The sequence below is a fragment of the Podarcis bocagei genome, assembly GCF_964188305.1.
Source record: "Podarcis bocagei genome assembly, chromosome: 6".
Taxonomy (NCBI): Eukaryota; Metazoa; Chordata; class Lepidosauria; order Squamata; family Lacertidae; genus Podarcis; species Podarcis bocagei.
This window is the reverse complement of record NC_138130.1, coordinates 74,338,389-74,361,777: the sequence shown is the minus strand read 5'-3', so window position 1 is coordinate 74,361,777 and position 23,389 is coordinate 74,338,389. Positions and strand designations below refer to the sequence as shown.

The 23,389-nt window shown below is 40.6% G+C and overlaps 1 protein-coding gene and 1 long non-coding RNA gene across 4 annotated transcripts; one reads left to right on the top strand and one right to left on the bottom strand.

Moving 5' to 3' along the window:
* Window positions 1-129: 129 nt before the first annotated feature.
* LOC308589707 lies at window positions 130-18,966 on the top strand. Of its 3 annotated transcripts, XR_014009440.1 has the most exons (5): window positions 130-210; window positions 7,327-7,409; window positions 11,918-11,965; window positions 18,040-18,115; window positions 18,852-18,966. It is a non-coding gene; the product is annotated as an uncharacterized lncRNA (long non-coding RNA). The 3 variants fall into 3 exon arrangements; XR_014009441.1 differs by having other exon boundaries at window positions 18,040-18,966; XR_014009442.1 differs by lacking the exons at window positions 18,040-18,115; window positions 18,852-18,966 and having other exon boundaries at window positions 11,918-12,388.
* On the bottom strand, window positions 7,575-22,534 carry SFT2D2 (SFT2 domain containing 2). Its single transcript, XM_081199106.1, has 9 exons — window positions 22,274-22,534; window positions 18,982-19,068; window positions 17,550-17,635; window positions 17,022-17,103; window positions 15,643-15,678; window positions 15,496-15,554; window positions 14,255-14,284; window positions 12,413-12,471; window positions 7,575-10,934 (listed from the first exon to the last, which is right to left on the bottom strand). The coding sequence occupies exons 1-8, from the start codon at window positions 22,334-22,336 to the stop codon at window positions 12,432-12,434; spliced, it is 483 nt and encodes a 160-aa protein (XP_081055232.1). The 5' UTR covers window positions 22,337-22,534; the 3' UTR covers window positions 7,575-10,934; window positions 12,413-12,431.
* Window positions 22,535-23,389: the final 855 nt, after the last annotated feature.

The following is a 23,389-nucleotide window of genomic DNA, read 5'->3' as shown; positions in this document are numbered from 1 at the left end:
TAGCATGCATTATGACCAGGGCAATGTTTTCTGTTTCTAATAAAGAGTTAAGAACCCCACTTCTGGATCTCCTTTGTCCAGGATCCTATTCTCATAGGGCCAATCAGATGCCTACAGGAAGTCTGCAAGCAGGATGTGAGTCCCCCGGAAACCAGTACTCAGAAACATGCCTTGTCTGATGCTGAAGGCCATACTCCACCATCGTGATTGGTAGACACTGATAACTTTATTCTCCATGAATTTGCCCAATCCCCTTTTAAAGCCATTCAAAACTGCATAGACACAATTTTATTTAAAGCACATTTAAAACACATGGCCTCCCCCTGCTAAGGATGCTGGGAATTGTAACTACGTAGTCCTCAAGATTCTTGGGGGGGGTGTCATATGCTTTGAATATATGGTGTGTGCGCAGCCCAAGTAGTCATCCAGACCCGCCAAGTGTCCTGATTATCCAGGGACAGACCTGGATTTACAGAAGCTGCCCCATTTTTTTGATTTGATCCCAGAAGGTCCCGCTTTCCCTTGAGACGTTCCTATTATTGCCAGAGAAATGTTGGAGGGGATGGAATAGGACCTCCCTATTTTCATCAGAGAAATGTCACTACATCATCAATACAACTGAGAGGTAATTTGCTTGCCAAGCTCCCTTTCCCTCTCTCTTACAAACAACAACAACTGCATTTAAGCACATTTCAGTACCAAAATGGTTCATCTGATGCATTTATTTAATGCTGGTTCCAGGTTCCGAGAGGCACTTGGGCACGATATTCTCAGATACCCAAATGCCCCTCCTTGCTATTATCATTGCTGTCCATTCACCCTTTAAGCCCATACTGACCACTAAGACAGTTAGACAAAACCTTGATAGACCTATCATCCATGAACATTAACCATCATAGTTAAATGAAAACAAAGTGTTCAGAGGCGCTATACCCTCAAGGAACAAACAAGGCTGGCCCTAACATTAGGTAGAATGAGGTAGCCTCCTCAGACAGCCTGCATGTGAAGCAGAGGCAGCCAATATGTGTGTCCCATACTGTCCTTTACCTCAGCAGCAAAATATCTAGGGCTTCTCAATATTTTGTGCTGACCCTGAGAGATTTCAAGTTTCAGGTTCAGTTCTGGTTTACTAGAAAACATATATTTGAGGCAGCAATCCTATAATATTCTATGGAGTGATGCTCTTTTGAGCCCAAAGTTGTGAACAAGTATGCTTAGGAATGTACTGTCAGTTTGACCTAATTTGTGGGGTTGAGAACAGATTCCGTGTAACCCCCTGATTCTAACCATATTCATTTTGTCAACAAACAAGGTAAATCAATATTTTAACAAAGTTCTGGGTGGATTTTGGCAAAAGTCAGCTTGGGTATTCATGCGCTCTTTCTGCCATGACGTCAGACCTGTGTGTGCCCCATCATATATGAGAAAAACACACATGACCATTTAGATGTCATGAAAACCCATCACTAATTGCATAATATGCACATATGTTGAATGGGTCGCCACTTTTTGTTTTAATGTTTATTTCATTAATGTGTTTTTGGCTGGCTTTGCATTTTGATGCTAAGTCTATTTTGGGGGGTTCTTTTGTGAACTGAAAAGCAGGGTACAAATTAAAGTAATTTGTGTACATTTGCCATACGTGTTGTAAAACACATAGGTTATATAGATAGATATCTGTGCAGGAAAATCACATCCAATGGAGCCCTTATAAGTTACAATCTTTCTGCAAGAAAGTTCTGTATCTCTGAGGGTGGGGGTTAGAGTGTCAGACTAGCCCAGGGTTCAGATCCCCTCTCAGCTATGAAGCTCACTGGGTAATCTTGGACCAGTCATGCTTCTCAGCCTAATCTACCTCACACGATTCTTGTGGGGATTAAATGAGGAGAAGGAGAATCACAAACACCATCTTGAGCTCCCTGGAGAAAAGATGGAATATAAATGCAATCACTCAATCAATAAGACTGTGTACTCCTAACGAAAATACTGTTCCGGAAGATGGTGAATGTTTTAGTTCTTTCGACTTTCTGCTTATTCATTAACATCCATCAGCTATGTACACATCACTCAGATATTCCATCTCCAAATCTACAGAAATAGCAGCTCTCGACAACCTCTGAATTCTGGAAAAGGGTAAATGGGCAAGTTTGTTCATATATCAAGAAAGACCAGCATCTGTTCAAAGAAGTATTTGGGTACAATCCACTGGCAAAATATCCTGCCCAAGTACCACTCAAACAACTGGGAGCTGTGCATTAGTGCTACTCCTCCCTGCTCTCGTTCAGTCCCATTCAATGGGTCTTGCTCAGGAGAATCCCCCCAATGAGTTTTTGAATAAACTAAGTGCACGGTTAAGCTGCTGTCCCATAAACAGTTCTCTTCAACCCTCGCTTCCTCTAAGCAGAAGATAAGACTCACCTGCCATTCTTCGTGACAATCATCTCATTAGTAACTTCTCTGAATCTCTGCCATAGTGCAGCATCCTCTAAGACAACCTGGAGCTGTTTTTCGGTGGGGTCTCCTTTGTCTCTGCCAGCTTGGAGCTCGTTCTCCACCACATTGAGCAGCCTGGAGACAGTGCAGTCACTATGTTTCTTGCAGCCCAAATCAGTCATGGTGACTTTAATGTCAGAAACTTCTCAGATGACTTAAAAAAAAAAGCAGCAACAACAACCCCACAGATCTGAACCTAAACCAATTAATTAGCCACAGTGGAACAAATGTGCTCACCTCAGCCTTTTGCCACAGACTTGCTCTTCCCCCCCACTATGTCCCAGCAGGAGGATGACACCTGTGTGTTAAGGTTTTAACATGCACACACAACCATTTTCTAATTACTGACTGTCAGGTGGGAGACAGCCTGATTAGGCAATTGGCTGCCTCTGAAGAAGAATCTTCCATTCAAATCACCAAGCTTTTATCTTTTCTGAGGAGGGTCTAATTATTCTGCTCAAGAACTATATTTCCATTAATGAAAATGGTTTAATGCCTCAACTGAAACAGTGAATGGAAAGTGGGTCTGTGCAGATGCAAATTCCTGCTAGAAATGGGAGAAGTAACAGCATTCAACAGCAATCTGTGGGGATATTACTTGATGGATATACAAATCTGGCCATTTACCTGTTATATATTTCTCAACAGCAAATCCTCTGCTCAACATCAGACCATACTTCCTTGAAACTGGAAAATAACTTGTGCAGGTTCCTGTATTTGAGATTAAGGAGCTAATTCTGGGGAATGAAATGAAGGTGGGTGAGGAGAAGGGGTGTGATTAAGTTTTCTCAAAAGAATGCTAATACTTTCTGTTCACACCCAGCACTCAAAACCGAGAACCAGTTTACGCAACCATTCATAGGAGCCCACTCCTAGGGGCTGTGGAGGCTTCAGCCCCCACAATAAGATATTTGAGGGGGCTGGGCCCCTGCTAAGTTGATGGGCATTCCCATTCAAATGGTGTGTGTGCACTGCGTCATGCGATCAATTATGTGAGGGGCAGCCTTACCTGGGCCCCCGCAATATTTTATTCAAGTTGGTACCCCTGCAACCACTTGTTCCATTTCAGAGTGCTTTTCTTTCCCAGATTGCACTTGGGAGACTGCAAAGGGATGGTCTTATAAATTCATCATGCTTACAAAACTCAGTTTGGCGATAAATCGTCTGAATCCCCTGAATAACAGCTTAAATATCTAGGGCATTTTAGTTGAGAAAAAAGGTTGATAAGAAGGGACATGATGGGAGCATATAAAACTGCATGTAGTCAGCAATATGGAGAAAAGGGATAGGGAAAACATTTTCTCCTCTCATAATACTCTCATAATACGTCATAATACTGACGCAGATTGCTTTACAAGTGGAATAGTCCATTAACTAAGGGTAGTTGTATTCAGAACAGTCCTTATTAAAATTAATGAACCTTAGTCATGTTAATGGATTTCTGTGGGTCTAGTTGAATTCTAGATGAATACCATCCTAGACTTTGAAGGATCTACTGGCCAGTGTAAAAATATTATTGTAAGTGTTCATTCTTGAGAAAGTGTGTTTGGGGAAGTGCGTGTTTGCTTTATAGGTAAACATTGCACACAATCATGTTGTATTCCTTGATTTTGGAGAGGGTGTCAAATGCTGATTTCTAACTGAATTCAGTTTTTAAAAAAATATAAATTGAGCTGGAGAGACTTGGGCTTTGTATCTGATCAGTTACTAAATTCACTGAGTAATCTTGGACCAGTCACCCTCTGAGTCAAGCGTAGCCTACATAACAAAAGGATGATGTGCAGGCTAGACCTATCTCCTAGGCTTACAACAAAAAGCACTCTGGCAGGTCATAGAATCATATAGAGGTGGAGGGAAACCCAAGGATCATCTAGTCCAGACATGTCCAACTCCCAAGAGACTGCGATCTACTCCCAGTATAAAAAAACTGGCAATTATCTACCCATTGTCACTGGAGAGAGGAGGAGTGTGCGTGCAGTGGGTGGATTGCCCAGAGTTGTTGAGCTCTTTTTTGAGGGAGGATTGCACAGAGATCTACCGGTAGATCGCAATCTACTGGTTGGACATCCCTGATCTAGTCCAAACAGCCTGCAATGCATATCATGACATCATTGCTCCTGCTGAGAGCTGCACTCTCTCATATTAACACTGGTTAAAACACATGGTGCCAGTGATTAGTGAAGCAGTTAGCGCTTCAGTAAACTATTGGCTAAATAAAACATAATGGAACAGGGTGGAAATTGCAGAATATTCTCCTGTATACTCAGTATACTCTGCTGAGAAATGGGAGAAAACATAGTTTTCAAGATGCTTAGTTCACCTTCATAAGGGAAGATAAATTCAACATCAATATTGCCGGATTCATTTAAATTAGCATAGTTAATTCTTGGCAATTTTATGATAAGCTATAAATTATTGCAATTATATATCTGAATATGGTACTTGAGGGAGATAATTTAGCCTTGCCACACCTGATTTCCATTGTACAATAGATCAGTCAAACCTTGGTTCCCAAATGACTCCATTTGGAATGTTTTGGCTCCCGAATGCTGAAAACCCAGAAGTAAATGCTCCGGTTTTTGAATGTTTATTAGAAGCTGAATGTCTGACGTGACTTCCACTTGAGTGCAGGAAGCTCTTTCAACCAATTGGAAGCCGTGCCTAGGTTGTCGAACATTTTGGAAGCCAAACGGGCTTCTGGAACGGATTATGTTCGACAACCGAGTTTTGGCTGTACTGGGTGGGTGAAAAGCAATCATTTGGCCAAAGACTGAAACCTTCCATGCTTTGGAAACGTAGTGTGTGGTTTGACTGCTCAACCATACTTCTCTTGGCTTCCCTGAACTCTATGAAAATTGAGACCTCTTCTTCTGCCATTTAGCAACTATCACCTTAGCTATTAGGCGCTGATGTGTACCAGTCCTGCAGTCTGCCTCTCTCAGCCACTAGAAACACGGTTAATTGGCCCTTTATCTGAACTGATCCCTGCAAAAAGCAAAGAAAAGACTAATCTTTCCTAAATCACGTAAAAGTTCAATAATCTCCGATGGTGTCAAACCCTGATTAAAAACACCAGCAAAGCAGCTGTCTTTTTGTCCTTCGTAATTATGACTTGGCATTGTATGTCATGGCTGGGTGGGTATTTGGTTTCCCCAGGCTTCTGGAACTGAACGTACAGGGAAGGGATGGCATTCAAACAGGACGTCTGGGAGATGGAAAGAATGAGCTTGTTTCTTGCAGATTTCATTTGATCAAGAATGTCTCCTCTTTTTTTTTTCATGCAGTATAAAAGTCTGTAGGAAAAAACAACTATCAAATATCAGACAAGGAGGGGGAAAGACCTTTCCATCTTCCCCCCAACCTTGCATGATGTGAGCAGGTACAGTGGTACCTTGGGTTAAGTATATAATTCGCTCTGGAGGTCCGTTCTTAACCTGAAACTGTTCTTAACCTGAAGAACCACTTTAGCTAATGGGGCCTCCTCCCGCCGCCGGGAACTGTTCTCATCCTGAAGCAAAGTTCTTTACCCGAGGTACTATTTCTGGGTTAGCGGAGTCTGTAACCTGAAGCGTATGTAACCTGAAGCGTCTGTAACCTGAGGTACCACTGTATTAGCTAAAGGGTAGTTTTAGACTGAGCTTAATCAGCAAGTCAAGAAGTAATCTCAAGCAACGTCGAGGCAAATGTGCACACTGGTAAACCTGCACAAGCAATGTTAATGTATAAAGCATTTATTAGTGATGACCGTTGCCTGTACCTGTTCGTAATAGTCTTTAAAATCCAATGTCACCATGCTTTGGATTTACAGTATTACTGGCAAATAGTTTGGCAAATGCATTGCAAAGACAGGGAAGCAAATTATTGGTGTTTCACTATGGCAATCTGACTTGCTGTGCAACCTTTATGGTTTCATTCTATGCATGTCAGATGATAGGATGTCCCACTCCTGCATGTTTATGCCAAAGGTGCACTATTATGACATTACACAAGTTCACTCATTTACCATGTGATAACCCAAAATAAGCTGTTGTTTTTTTTACCAAGTCAGACCACTGGTCCATCAAGATCGGCATGCCTCTACTTCACTGACTGGAAGTGAGTCTCTAAGGTTTCAGCCAGGACTCTCTTACCTTTCTGCCATTTGAACTAGTAATAATTCATTTATTATACCCCGATCAACTGCCTGGGCTGCCTCAGCCACCCTGGGAAGCTTCCAACGAAAATTAACCCCCCCCCAAAAAAAAAACACCACCCACAACCAAACAAACATCAAACGGTAAAAGCTTCATGAAATAATAATAAGAAAGAAAGCAAACATTATCTTCCATTCCATGTCCATTAAGAACCTTTCATATGGAAGGCTGTCCTTGTATCTGGTGTGGAAGCCACAATTAGTGCAGAACACAGTGGCCAGACTGCTCAAAGGTTACCAGCAACATGTTACTTTTTTGCTGAGAGAGCTGTGGTGGTTGCCCATGTGTTATGTTAATTCAGAGGTGGACAACTTGGACCCAAATACCTGAAGGACCTCCTAATCTGGCAGAGGGCCTTCTCAGTAGTAGCACCCTCCTTTCAGATGTCAAGGAGATAAAGAATAAATTTAGAAGACATCTGAAGGTTGCCCTGTATCGGGAGGTTTTTAACACTTTATGTTTTTATTATGTTTTTAGATATGCTGTAAGCCACCCAGAGTGGCTGGGAAAACCCAACCAGATGGGCAGGGTATAATTAATTTTATAAATTTATTTATTTATATTAGTAGTAGTAGTAGTAGTAGTAGTAGTAGTAGTAGTAGTAGTATTCACCAGCTCAATCTCTGATATCTTCTGATAGGGCACTCTTGCTGGTCACCCATGCCCCAGGGATTCATTCATCCCTTATCTGGGGCTGCAAGCTTAAAGTGAACTGACTACAAGGTAAAAAGACTGTAAACAACTTCCTGTTCCCATTATGGTATATGGCCAACACTATTAAAATCGAATCCATTGTTCAAAGACTACTCCATAGCTTCAGTATCAAATTTCAGCTTTCTTGAAATGTTTTGCAGTGCTAACTTTATTTAAAAATGATGTACACATGTGTTGAGAAACCAGCTTTATTACAGAAGAGATAGTGCAGTAAGAGTAGTATAAAGTAGTAGTTTTTTTCTTAAGGCAGAAAAAAAGACCAGCATATACAAAAGGTACAATACAAAAGCCAACAAGAAAAGTGTACAAAAATGGAACATCCATTCAAGCTTTTTAAAAAATCAAAACCTTATTACAAAAGTCTCCATTAATGCAGTCATATAGTGCAAGTAGGCACTTTTTTGTTTTCCAAAAAAGTACATTTTAAAGAAGCCACCTTATATTTAGTAGCTGAAAGGCCTTAAGCTATGACACTGACATATTTGTAGTTAAGGCCAAGACTGGGTTCATCTAAAATAGTGTTGTAACAAGTGTGAACAAGCTACTGATTAATTTGAGAAAGTGACCATATACATCTAGGACAAGAAGCATAAAGAACTAAATCATTTCCATAATGTGAAAAAATGCTTTATGCCAGAACACAAAGGGTAACTATAGCAGAAATTTAAAATTCAGTATACAGATGATTTTAAAGTCCCGGAAAATAAAAATGTACAAAGACAGTGACAGCTATGTCTTACCACCAGAATCCACATTTAGCAAAGGTCCCAGTAAATAAAAATCAATGTCATGATTTGAATATTTTTAACTACGTCCAATGTTATCAAGTGACTTAAAATCGGACTGAATTAGTTAAAAAAAATATTCAAATCATGACAAATATTCAAATCATAACATTGATTTTAACATTTGAATAAAAACCCGAATCTTTAATATAAATGCAGCAGCAGTGTCAATGTTAGAAAGGTACTCAAAGACAGATTTTAAATAGAAAAATTACAACTAGAAAGTATCGGTACGAATATCTGAAATGCATTCCGTAATTAAATATTGCAATATTTTAAGGGAAGCTGCTTTAGAAGAGATGCAGCACTGAGGGCTTATGTGTCTCATTCTGCTAAATATACAACTACTGATCCTACCCCTTTCCATACTGAAACCAAGTGTACTAATAATCCAAATTTAATAAATGGATTTCTGAAAAAAGGAACTTTATCCCCATAAAGTAAACCTATTACTACAGCAAGGAAAGCTTGACAAAACTGCTCAAGTTCTTCTTTTAAATATTTGCAGGTCCCAGCGGTACACTAGCATGGCATTTAACATCCGGAAAAAACCCTACATTACCATTGTGCAACATCTGCAATTGGGGGTGAAGACCCTCTAAATCAAGGAAGTTTTGAGAATTTTAAAGAATGCACAAGCACCATTTTACCAGGGGAAAATGTGAAACAAAGGTTCCAGCTTGTGATGTGCACATTGCCTTCTACACTTTGGGGAGTAGGGGGAACAGACCTACTGTCTGTCTCCAGCCTAAAAAAAGCTAGCTGGTAAGAAGATCAGAGCTGGTATTTTAAAAAGACCCAATAGGATTTATGACTCCCCTGTACAGAAAAACCAGACCCTCCAAACTCTGAGAAATGAAGAGCAGAGTTGTCCCCTGCCACTTCTCAGCAATGACTTCCCTGTGCAAGTATTTCTCCAGTACTGAGCTACCAAGCCCAGATGCTGAAGGATCCCTGTCCCTTTTAAGAAAATTCTACCTGGCTCCTTAGCTTACTGCAGTGGTGTGATGAGAAAAGCCACACCAGATGAAATTCTGCCTTCTGTGCAACAATAGCTGTCTTAGGGTATGACTGGCAACCCTGTGCCTTTTCGCCCTATGCCTATATGACTAATAAATCAAGGCTGCAATTTTCCACTTGCACACTGTAAATTGGTGGACTACTCAAACCAAGAAATTTCACAGGCTTTCATTTTTATAGCTTACTGACATCAGAGCTGCAGTTCTAGAATCTAAAAAAAATTATAAAATCCTCATAAATACCTAATTTTGCAAATCTCTAAATGTGCTTGCTTGGCAAAGCTGCACAGTACAACTAAGCTTCCTAAAAACCCAGGTTATAAATAGTCAATAATATCCTATGAAAAAGCTATAGAGAAAGTTTTAGACAAGATTAGGGTGAATTCTGGTACTCCAGAGTTGTTCAAGGAAATTTCTGTGCTCAGATATGCAAGTGCTAGTCTCTGCCCAATGATGGGAGAAAGCAGAATAGGAGGTATACTAGATTAAGACGGTCAGTCCCAAAAGCCACTACAGCAAAGAATTTGTTCAATGGCTCTTTTCTTTTGCAAACAACACCTGCAGCTTCAAGGTTTCCCAAAATGCTCTAAGACACAAGCTTTAGGATAGCATTAAAAAAGGACAAATTACTCTCGAATAACTGTACAAGTATTTCTTTGGAGGGGAGAATACCCTTCATTCCTTCTTAAATGGAGACAAAAAAATCTAACTGCACCAGTTCAAGAAGTGGAATGCAGCAAAGATTCCCAATGTCTAGATGTTTGCTCCAATCATTACATGATGTCCTACTAAGAAGCCAGAATGTCATGAACAGAAGTCCCTCCAACTGAAAGCAATCATCAGCTAGGCAGACAGTGTAAACAGAAATCAAAACAGCAAGATTAAATAGGGGGAAAGGAATTTGAAAAACATGAGATGTTCCTCCTCTCCACAGTTGGGAGAGCTGTACAAAGTCATATTTTAGATGGATGTGGATGGGAATCTAGCAAAACCAAAGCAGCAAGAGTGGCAAATAATTCATGAGGCAATGTTAGCACTAAGCAGAGGTCTTGACGTTACTTCAGAGACCATAAAAAGTAGGCAGTAAACTGCTTGCAGAAGTGGAAGGGCACTTGCTTGCTTTCATGATTCCCACTAGTATATTCGCTCATGCTGCTTCTGTTGCTGGTTGGACAATGAATCAATGTCTCGGTTATATTACAATAAGGAATCATGCTTGCTATTCAATTAGAAGGCAGCTCCTCTTAAGTTCCCTTATACGATTGCAGGAGACAAAAAGTACTTTGGGACCCAAGAAATGAACTCTGAAAATCAATCTCTTTGCTATAAGGCCACAGTAGCCATTGTGTAAGCTGTTCTTTGGACCCTGTAAATTAAGAATGTGTGACTACTAAATTTAAATCCCACCTACTTTGCAATTACCATAATATCATTTTCACCAGCAAAACAACAAAATCTGAAGTTGACAATATTGCACCAAATGGACACAACAGCTTAGCTAAGCGAGTGAAAGGAATGTTTTGTTGCTCTTTGGGCTTCTTATCACAAAACTCATTACCCTTGGGAGAATTCTTTGTAGCTTTGTCCGGTGATTCACAGGTTCACTTAGCAAAATTAATAGCCTTGCCCCTAGGAAGGTGTGTTCAGATGCAAATGCCAGATGACTGTGCAAACCTTCTAGTCCTCAAGGTCACATTTCAGTGTAAGGAAATGGTGCTTATCTTGCTGGCCTGCACAAAAGCAATGAATTATATTTTGAAATAAAGATGACAGCTCTCAGTCAAAAGCTTTTACAACATTTACAACTTTACATCAGTCAGGTTGTATATTGTTTTCCTTTCCCAAAGCACAAGTTAAATTACAGTAAGACACTTTATAGCATGGGTAGGCAAACTAAGGCCTGGGGGCCGGATCAAGCCCAATTGCCTTCTAAATCCAGCCCGTGGATGGTCCGGGAATGAGTGTGTTTTTACATCGGTAGAATATGTCTTTTTATTTAAAATGTATCTCTGGGTTATTTGTGGGGCCTGCCTGGTGTTGTTACATGAACAGAATGTGTGCTTTTATTTAAAACGCATCTCTGGGTTATTTGTGGGGCATAGGAATTTGTTCATTTTTTTCCAAAATATAGTCTCCCCCCCCCACAAGGTCTGAGGGACAGTGGACCGGCTCCCTGCTGAAAAGGTTTGCTGACCCCTGCTTTATAGGTATACAGAGGCTTCTGCACACAGAGAGAAGTGCTTATGCCTCCTCTACATCAGTGTTCCCCAACCTTGGGCCTCCAGCTGTTTTTGGACTACAATTCCCATCATCCTTGACCACTGGTCTTGCTAGCGAGGGATGATGGGAGTTGTAGTCCAAAAACAGCAGGAGGCCCAAGGTTGGGGAACATTGCTCTACATGACAGACCGGTCTTTATTTGCAGTCCCAGCAAAACTGTGAGTTCTGTTTATGCACATCTGCAGACTGGAGCGAATATGTAGAAAAGCCTTTTAAAATTGACAAAATATATGCCTACTCATAGCAATGGGTAATAAGACACACACCCCACTCCACCAACTTCTGGAGCAAATTTTGAAGGTGTACAGTAGGCTGCAGAAGAGAGAAGGGGGAAATTCCATAGCTCAAGTTGTACAAGTGGAACAGCAGCATAGAATACAACCCAATATGGGCACCTAAAAGACCATCTCACAATTAATTTCTCTTTCTACAGTGTGACATCAGCAAAGAGCAAAAATTTGGGACATCTCAGCAAATATAGGTAATCATTAAGCTGCCTCACTTTATCCAGAAACAAGCTCCAATGAGTTAGACTGTTTAAGACTGCAGCTCAAGTACTAACAGGCTGAACCTAGACATATCAAAGAAGAGATTCAGTTAAATGTGTTGTAAACTTCATACAGGGAAATCCCATTGGCGAAAAATGGGCCTCCACAGTGCCATCTGGTGCCACAGTGTTATAACGAGTATAAAACGCTTCACAAATGTAGTTGAGTCCTCAGTGTACAGGACAGTTTATATTTGTTCTATGGTTCTCTTTTGTAAGCTATCTTGAAAATCTAGATTTAAATAGATTTAAAAATAAAATAAAAAGCTAGCAATGTTTAGCTACTTAAGAGTATAGTCAGAGATTACTGCATTAAAAAGGAGGAGCTGGGGATATAACTATTTTACCACAATATTCCCCCCCCCCCGCCCCAATACTTACCAAGTCGTTTGAGTCTCTGTTATGTGATACACACAGTGACACACTTCTTCACAGCATCCCTGCAAAAATAAAAACAAATACACTGTCCCCTTAAGTATTTGAATAAGCCGCACAAATATTTAAAATGTATAAGCAATGACCCTTCACAGCAGCAGTGATTTTTGACAAACAGGATCATCTTAGCACTGCTGGGTAAATTAACACTTGTAGTGGGACAGAAGCCATCCTCTTTACCGAATTGCAACTTCTCAAGCAGTTCAATTCTATTAATCTGAGTCTGAATAGAGACAATGGTTTCCTGTCCCACTATAGGTATGAAGGGTCACCATGCTCATTTTGCAAATGTTCTGCTCTAATTATATGGCCACTTCACTCAACAATGCTAAGGTGTTTTTTGTTATCACCAATCACTGCTGCTGTGAAGGGTCAAATTGCATACACAAGCTCTAATTCAACTGTCTCATAATGCATTTTTACCTTTTACATTCCACTGACATTTAACCCTACCTTCTACATTAATCTTTTCCCTTTTCAGCAGTGGTGGTTAACCCACTAACTGTATATGGTGCTATCTGCCAATACAGTGGTACCTTGGTTCCCAAACAGCTTAGTTGTCAAACAAATCGGCTCCCGAACGCCGCAAACCTGGAAGCAAGTGTTCCAGTTTGCAAACGTTTTTCGGAAGCTGAATGTCTGACGCAGCTTCCGATTGGGTGCAGGAAGGTCCTGCACCCACCCAATCGGAAGCCGCACCTTAGTTTTTGAACAGTTTTGGGAGTCAAACGGACTCCCAGAACGGATTAAGTTTGAGAACCAAGGTACCACTGTATACAGGTTTTGGGTGGCCTGCAGGGACTCAGCAACAATTCTGTGGCATCCAAGCCTATGTACAAGTGAGGATCACATTTCATCTGATGAAGCATATGCCATAATAAAAAACCTTAAATCTTTAAAGCACCACCAGACTTTGTTTTTTCTTGCAATAAACTAACATAGCTACCTGTCTGCAAATTGTTACAAAGACTTTCAACATAGATCTATGGGTAGTTTTGCCTCAAACAAAAATATATAATGCTGCTACTCTCTGTTCCCACAAAACCAACATTTTCCATGAAAACTTGGTTTGGATTTGATATTTGATATCCCGCCTTTCACTCCCCTTCAGGAGTCTCAAAGCGGCTAACATTCTCCTTTCCCTTCCTCCCCCACAACAAACACTCTGTGAGGTGAGTGGGGCTGAGAGACTTCAGAGAAGTGTGACTGGCCCAAGGTCACCCAGCAGCTGCATGTGGAGGAGCAGAGACACGAACCCGGTTTCCCAGATTACGTGACTACCGCTCTTAACCACTACACCACACTGTTGCACTCCTTAGCCCCTAAACTTTACTGTAACCAAAGTGAAATATGTATCTGAAATAACCTCACATTCTTTCCTTATTTGCTCCTGCCTCCACTTCCTCTGTTGTCTCTTTATATCAAATTATCTATTTTAAGCCCTCAGGGCAGGAGCCTACCCTCTTGTACTTTCTCAAGTACAGTAATGGCACTATATAAACAATCTAAATGATAAATATTTGTTTGGGATTCATTAATCATAAAACACATTTCACGAGAGTGCTGAGCTTTCTATATTTTCAATCATGCAGCGCTATTATCAACCCTATGAGTGAAATATTTCACCTCCTCTATTCAATCATTCCACATAGCAAGTAATCTCGAGAATACAGAGAAGAACGCATTAAAGGGAGATCGATTTTTCCAGCCATCCATATCACAGAAGAAATTCCCCTTTTATGTTTTATGACCTGGGTAGCTCCTGAAGCAAATGGAAGTCAAGATTACCTTGCATATGGTATGAAGGAAATGCTGTACCTAGGAGAGAGAGAAAAACACATGTATTAGGAAGAACAGGCGCATACACACACACACTCTCCCACGGAGTGTCAATGGCAAGTCTGCATAACACATGACCCAAGCCAAGGGTAGTCTACCACATATTGTGGCTTGATAAGCGGCTGACAAATTAAAACTAGCATTTGCTTTCCAGTTTAGTTTTCCAACTATCCATGTCAGGATCAGTTTCCATCACCTCTCCCATCATTTCCACATGAAGTAGAGTCTCCTTCTGGGAGAAAGGTAGAATATAAGCTCATTTTCTCATTGTTAGCAACATCTGCGCACATGGAGACCACTTGTGAAAGAGGAAAGTGGCCAAATGTGGAAGATCAACAGAAGTTGACAATAGTTCAGCCGGGCCTTGGTGACTCTTGCTTTAAGGTAACTAACTAGACTTTCATAAGAAACTTTCTGTCCAAATGGAATCCCCAACGGCAATTGGTTGAGAAAATTTTAGGAGGCGGTGTACTTATGGACATTGGGCTCCATTATTGCAGTCTTTTTATAAAGATATGCGACAGAGAGGGTGAGGAAATAAACCCCTCCTGTTATACATATATACAAACCTATTGCTATTAATAAATAATAATAAATATAAAATAAATAATAATAATAATAATAATAATAATAATAATAATAATAATATTGATCTCTAAAGCACCTAAAATTTTCAAAGCACTGTACATATATTAAAACTAGGAGATAGCCAGTTCTACTCAGTGTGCTCAGCATCCTCCACCCCTCTTTATTTCAGTTTTCCCTCTCCAGGTCCACATTTTCCCCTGCCTGCCTCAATTTCTGCTCAGGACAACCTCACCATGCCTCTGTTTCATTAGACCTGCCAAAGAAGCCTCCCACAGTGCCAGGGAGAAAGACAAGGAGGGAGAAGAAGTCACCACCACCCCCAGCAGGAAGGTGGAGCCTTCCTCTGCTGTTCTCCTCCTCCCACTCAGGTGACCCATCCAGGCTCGGAGGTGGATTCCTGCAAGGGCCAGTTTTCAAATCTCCATTCAGTCAGTGTGCTCCCCAACAGCTCAGGCTGCCTTCACAATGTTGGGGTGATAGACCAGTATAATTTTAAAATATTATACACACACACACACACACACACACACACACATTAAATGAAGACAGTCCCTGCCTGCAGGCTCACAATCCAAAAGACATAAGGGGGGGGCATTACTTACCATGCTAAGGCGAAGAACTGCAAAACGCAGAAGATGAGGGCAAGTCCCTTATTGTGCCACTGAAAGAGGAAGAAATCATCATAAATCAAGCAAAGAAAATGTCATTAAATTTATATGCATAGTTACACCGGAGATTCAAGTACTTACCCAAAAAGCTGCGCAAAGAGTTAATATGAGGCATAACTAAAAGAGAGAAGACACAATCTTAAAATAAGCAAAACATTAAAACTGTAACTGAAGATGAACAGGGGTTTTTTTTGTTTTTTTAGCACTGGACTACAGTGCCAGGCTGCAATCCTAAGCATACTTAAGTGGGAATATTTTTCTTCTTTTTAATCGTCTGGTTTAATTCATCTCTGTGCTAGAAATTGTCAGACTGCATGTTTTATGCTATTGTTATTTTATCATACTGCATTTTATCTTTTATGTTTATCACTCACCTGGAGAACACAAATATTGGAAGGCCTTTTACTGAGTTAATTATTAGCAACAGTAAGTCCCACTGAACTGAAGTGAAACTTACTTTTGAGCAGACATGAATAGGATTGCACTGTCAGTCTGCACATTTGACCCAATAGTACTGAAGTACACTATAGCTAATTTAAAGTAACCCAAGGATCAGCAATAGATGTATTTTGAATTTTCCAGGGAATTATGGCAACATTTTTGCCCCTACCTCATGACAAAAGGACCTGGTTTCAGCAATTTAGCAAAAAGGACACCCCAAGTGTATCGAGTTGGGGTGTGCTTATTGGTACAGAACTTCCTAATTAAATACTCATACTCCACTTAATTAGCAGGTTATGTACCGATAAGGACACCCCCACACTATATAGTTGCAATGAATCAGAGGTCAATAAAAGCCCTAAGAATATGTCCATCCAATATATTTGTCAAACTATTTCCAGTATGTTATCCCAGAACAAATAAAAAAAAAAGACAAAGCCCCCATCTCAAACATAGTAGCAGTCGTAACTAAGAAACATCAGTCCAGTTCCGAAGGAGCAGTCTAAAGATACACATTTGCCATGACAGCTAAATGGGATCATTAGATACACAGACACAATAGCCCTCCAGGTACAAGATGCTGGGGACATACGGGAATACAAGGTACCACTGTATACCCAAGGTACCACTGTATTTTGGAAATACTGACTACTGATATTTTACCACAAGGTACTTTTATATGCTACGTTTGCTTGTACAGTGGCACCTCGGGTTAAGTACTTAATTCATTCCTGAGGTCCGTTCTTAACCTGAAACTGTTCTTAACCTGAAGACCACTTTAGCTAATGGGGCCTCCTGCTGCTGCTGCGCCACCGGAGCACAATTTCTGTTCTTATCCTGAAGCAAAGTTCTTAACCTGAAGCACTATTTCTGGGTTAGCGGAGTCTGTAACCTGAAGCGTTTGTAACCCGAGGTACCACTGTATTTTAAAATAAAGCAAATTCCCTTAAAAAGAGCATTAACACTGATAGCCCTCTCAATTCAAATGCAAGTTAAAACAGAAAAGTTTTGTTACTTACAAGCATAACAGCTGTAGCTATCAAACGAGTGGGATCAAACATTCTTTTCAACTGATTCATCGGTCCCATAAGAAAGACAGTGCTATAAGAAAAAAATATTTAACCCATCTGCTAAGAGCAAAACACACAAATGCACATTATACAAGCTTAAACTGCTACCATTACTGTATTGTAGGAATCATAAACAGACCATACTTTAGCCTCAAAGGTACTATAATCACATAGTATAACTCATAAGAGAAAATTAGGGAACACTCTATTGGAAAACAAGTAGTAAAATCATATAGTATTAAAAACAATACTGAAGCCATGCTAACAGAGTTAAATTGTTTCTCTGAACCCCAATCATAAACATGAGGCTGGGAATAAGAGTTGAGAGGGATACAATCAAAACATTTCGTTTGTAAAATATTTTGATGGTAAAATGGAAAAAGGAGAAAGATTATATATTTCAAGAATGAGCTGCTTAGTTCATTCACCTATTTGATATTCTGAGCAAACCTACTAATTCAAGGAAAGGAAGATTACCTTCCAAGAGACGCGATATTCCCCAGTGTGTAAAATACTGCAAACAAGATTAGCCCTTTCCTGGGAACCCATAGCAGACAAGTACCCTGGAAAGACAGACAAAAGAAGGAACATACACAGTCACTGTAAGGAAAAAAAGTCTGTAAAAACAATTATCTGTAGAGAAAATGAGAATTTTGGTTGCTCTCATTCATTATCACATAAAATGTGTTGCCTTAAGTTTTCTTTTGTCAAAGCCTATTTTAAAAATAGCATATGTTACTATTATTTTACTTTCATGAAAAATCCTCTTAATATTTCATCCAAAACCAATATTTCAAATTTAGATTTCATCAAGCTGGGAGTCATGCAACGTGATCCCAAGTTGGTTTCTGTAGTGGCTTTGTATTGATCAGATGTATGTGCTGTTGTTTTAAACTGCGCATACACGCTTATATATGCACATCTATATATGTGTGTGTGTGTGTAACTGTTTTGTGTATGTTTTTAGTATCCTGCAATAGTGGGGAGCAAGACAATCAACTGAATCAGCATTTAATCAGTCTTTTCCTTGGCATTCTGAACACGTAAGTAAGCCAGGCTCACCACACTGGGAAAACAAGAACTGCATGATACCCAGTATCATGAAGGTTAGGTGTGTTAGCCAGGGCGATGACTGAATCCAAGTTTATGACTTGCCCATCAAGAAGGATTTGATATCCCAACTATGAATGAAAAAGAACAAATCACTGGCTTATTGTTGGTTGCTTGAAAGTATCCCTAAAGCATCAAACACCAGTCAAATTTACGCAAAGGATATTAGAGAGATTATTGTTATTAGTCTTTCCAGTATTAGAATTTATGATGGTTTGGGTTGTATTTTATCTCTGAGCAACAGGCTTCTCATGACACTGCAGAAAACTTGCAACCAATATTCCAAATCAAATTACATTTAGGTTGCAAAATTTACAAGGTGGCATCTAATGATGCAGAATGGATTTCTGCTTGTACAACTTGTAGGACTTCCCTTTGCATTTCTTCCTCTTTTGCACCCCTAAAATCCTCCTCAGAAGGTCCTTCAACCCTCCAGAGAAAATTTGGACAACTCATAGGGGCTGCAGGAGAAAGAAGAGGAAGTACGCCTCCACAAAATTGGCGTCACCCGTGAACATTTACATTGGAGTAAACCCTAATCTACAGTAGGGCTTTTTCCACAGCAAGCATGTAAAAAATTGCACTATCTCAACTGATGTGAAAATATAAGGGGATAGATCGGTCACCGTGATTACTCTTCATGGAGTCAAAACTTTTATATTCCTTCAGCAATGATGGAGCTGAGTGCAAAACTGAGCAGCTGGGGGGGGGGGGTTGCCTTGCACTGTGGGAGATATTATTCAAGAAATCCAAACTTTATCCAACAAAAGCTGATGAGGTGGGGAAGGAAAGCTCTTACCAGAATGGAACACAGAACGCCAATAGCAAAACAAGCTATAAAGCCTTTCAGTCTCGTACTCCAGCTTAAGGAAGATGCATCAATCACCTGGAAATATATTTTTTAAAAAGAGTCTTATTAAAATTGTAGTGTCAAGGTTTTAAAAAGGCAATATACTGCCAGTTGCTTTCATTTCCTTCCAGCAGCTTCACTACACGAGGAAACTTCACAAACATGCTTCTAACATCTTTGTGAAAAGTGCCTCGTCCTATCTGTTCTATGAACAGATATCACTTCCTCAATGTTAATATAAGGCAATATTCAATTTTCTTCTTCTTCGACAACAGCTTCTATTAATCATCACTCAAGGCAACTTTGAGCATATTCCTTTCACATGTTCACAGAAAGCAGATACATTTCCCTGGCCATTAGTATTATTTCTATTCTAATATTAAAAACAAAGAGTGTATTGATTCCATTTCAACTGTTTCGCATAGTCAATGTTTCGTGCCAAGTTTATCCAAAGAGGATTCCGTTTAAAAAAAATACTAGAAAAGAATCCAACTTTTATAACAAATGTATTCATATAGTTGTATTATGTCTGATTCTACTCTACTAATTCCTCCTTATGACATAATATAGTTTTGAAAATACTATTAAGTTTCTATCAGCTATTGGAGTATAAATATTTTGTAAGCAAGGGCATTCCTGTAATAAAACCAGATTTGGATCATTTTAGTCATTGTTATAAAATCCAAGAATAGCAAAACAATTTAGTTTTTTTAATCTATATAACATCAGTCAATTAATATGCAGTTGTCTGAAATCCAAGCAGCTAAAACATGGAAACAAAAAAAAGTAGAATGGAACTGATCCTATGTTTCCAAAATATTTTGTTGTATTTGAATTTATTCATACTGTATATTTTGCAACAAATTATTTTGTTCAAAATTCTTGTATTTTGATAATAAATTGATGGAAAAAGCAAACTAAATTTAAACAAAGATCATCCTGGGACATAAATCAAGATTATCATACCCAACATGTCAGAGCATTTGCAAGTGATCAAAGAGCTTCAATTATCTAGTTGCAATCCTTACAAAAACCCTGTAAGTTACATGAGTGTTATTATCCATCAGATTGCAAACGGAAATGAGGGCTGAGGCTGAGCAACCGGCTTGCCTAAGGCCACTTGGTGAGTTCATGGCAGAGCAGAGATGAAAACCCAGGACTACCTGATATGGAGCAAAGTCTCTTAGCAGCCAGACTACATCAATGTTAACTTAGATACTTCCAGATGCAAACTTCAAGGTTGCTGGTTTCCCTCAGGGATGTTGTGTTTTCCCAGCCCAAATGTGTTTATTAACAATGGCATTCAGAATCCCCTTTCAGAGGTGAATTCCTTGCTGCTGAAACTACAGCACAGCACTGTGGTTGTGCAAGTGTCATAGGTATATCACTAGTGATAATGACCACTCTCTCCACAAACAAACATGATAAGCCTCATATTGTGAACTTTGTATTACTGATCTCCTGACGCACTTATGCAAAGCCCTTTAAAAATAAAATGAAATGCAGTACAACTATCCCACCTTTCTAACCATTTACATTACTTTTAAAGTCACTTTGAATTTTAAAAGATTCCCTTACTCTTGATATGCTCTAACACCGCCCCCCCAAAAAAATGGTAATTAAGTATTCATCAAGCTGTTTACCAAACAAACAGAGCACACAAGGAGCAGGCCTATCTCCCTACAGCAAGATTAGTCCTGTTAAACTGGGAATAGAATATCATGCTACATCTGCCAAGCTAGAGTAAACAGCACAAGTAGCGGCAAGGATAAGAACCACAGAGGATCCAATAATTTTTCACCACTCATCCCACCATTCTAAAAGCCCCCCGCCCAATTAAGCCTACATTTATTGTGTTGAATTACTCTGGGGAAACAGCTGGTGCCAAGGGTTGCATTCAGAGCTGACTTTCTACTAGCAGAATGCACTTCCATTTATGCAAGAAACGGCACCTTTGTTGGAAGAAAATGCTGTCCATAGTATTTTCTTTCTAGGCCCCTATCAGTTACACAGCAAAACCAAAACAGGTTTTACTTATGGACTTCACCAATCAGTATTGATTTAATCTGCATTAATTGGTCAACTAAAGCTTGCAGGCTAAGTTTTAGAACATATCAAACAGTCACAAAGATACATGTTGAGACAGTGATGTTTCGCTTTCCATCGCCTTATGTTTTGCAAGTTCTACCCAGGGTGCCGTTAGTATGTAAACAATTATGACACAGCTTCCCTTTGGCCTTCGTCCCTTGAGCACAAAAGCATACAGTACAAGAAGTGCCCTTCCGTAGCCTAGGATCATGTTCTCACAGTGGCCAACAAGATGTGCAATATTAACACACTAGCACTCTTCAGCTCCTGCTCTCTAGCAACTGGTATTCAGAGGCATGCTGGGTGTGATACTAGAGTAAATATATATCTGTCATGATAAACAGCCATTCAGTCTGTCCTGTATTTTTCACTCTTCCTTCATTATATCAAAAGAAATGCATTTAAGCTTTTTGTAATACGCCAAGTGATCTGTTGAAAGACAAACCGGCGAAACCAATTTGTTCGGATGCATAAACCCCAAATTAATTTCTCTAGAACCGCCCTAACCTGGGTGAACTCTGTGCACCTATTCAGCACCTGCTGAATTACAAGCAAGGTGTGGGTTCGAGTCCAGTTCAGCAACAGTTAAGTACCAAAAGGGGAGGCAGCATTTTTTCCCCTTGGGTCAAATGAAGCGGGGCGAAGAGAGCTTTGAGCAGTACTGAGCGTGTACACTGTGCACAGGATGAGAGCTTGGATCCTGGGGTTTTTTTTCCTGGAGCTTGTGACGTCAGATCCCAAACACCTGGGCGGGCAGGAAGGCAGCAATTAAACGAGAAGCGTCAACACGCACCTTTGGCCAAGAGAGGAGAGAGAGAGCTGGGCGCTAGGAAGGGTCTCTCACGGCGCAGTTGAAAGCTCAGAAAGCCCCCCTGGGACGGGGGAAGGTTATAGGCGACCTTCCTTCATGGGGGGGGGGGGGAGAGAAATAGCAGGTAGTTGAGGAAAGGTGCGGGGAGGAGAGGAATGGAAGGGGCCAGAAAAGGCCAAGCAACAACGACGGCCTCAGCTGCTCCCCTGAAATTGGTGAGGGGGGCTAAGCGCCTTAGGGGTGCGGAGAAGGAACTGGGGCAGGAATTGCTGAGGCGGACCGGGCGACAAAGCCAAGGAAAGCGCCTCCTTCATCCCACACTCCCCCCCCCCCGGGGTTTACCTCCGCCAGTGGCCCCGGCTCCTCGGCGTCCTTCCCGTTGAGAACCCGCTTCAGCTTGTCCATGACACTTGTCGCCCCTCGCGAGCTCCACTTCCCGACGCGGCTGCCTCCACTTCGCCGCCCAAGCTCTTCGGAGACTACAACTCCCAGCAATCGAGGAAGGCCGAGGCTCGCCTAGCTTTCCCTCAGCGCCTGGAGCAATGCATCCTGGGATATGTAGTCGGGGAGTGCTTCCTCGCACCTGCGCGCTGCAGAGCTCTTTCGACTACGCCTCGGATCCTCTTTGTGGCCTCCGAGTGTATGTCCAGTAGTAGGCGGGTTGCGCCGGTGTTTATCCCCCGCCCCCTTTCCTTCTTCTCTATGCTGATGGCTGTTATTTGCTAAATTTGTATACCGCCCCTCACGCGAAGATCTCAGGGCGGTTCACAACACGAAATACATGAAACAAAAAACAGTGACCTCCCTTTCCACAAACACATTTAAAAGGCCTTAGAATGTTAATCAGCCAAAGATATGTCGAAATGCTTTTGACTGGGCATAAAGATATGTAATGAAGGCACCTTCCTGAGGATAGCATCCCATAAAACGAGAGCCACAGCAGAAAAGGCCAGTTCTTGTGTTGCCACCCTCCAGACCTCGTGGTTTGAAGATGTTGTGTCTTCCTAAATAACTGGCAGGGCACATTGATTAGTATTCCTGTTTTGCATACTGACTGGGAAATAGCAGCTTAATCAGGGCTGACTAAGCAGGCTAAGGGGGAGATGGAACCCAGATTCACAACTCATGGTGATTAGGTGCAATCCTAGCATTGCTTTTTTTAAAAAAAAAATGAAATTTAAATCTATGGCTTAGAATATCTTTTTCAGAGTATTTTCCCCAGACAGATTTTTGTTCCTTAAAATCAAAACCCAATTACTGTACTAAAAAGTGTCAGTAGTTTGGGCCAGTGTGTAAATGTGGTTGTAGCATATACACGCTACCCATCATTAAAATGTTTTAACGGTTGCCCCACTGAAAGCTTTCTTAACATACATAAATAGCGATTCTCATGATTTTTGTCTGGACCATAGCATGGGACTGAAGGGTGAAATGGCAACGCCACACTGGCCGCAAACC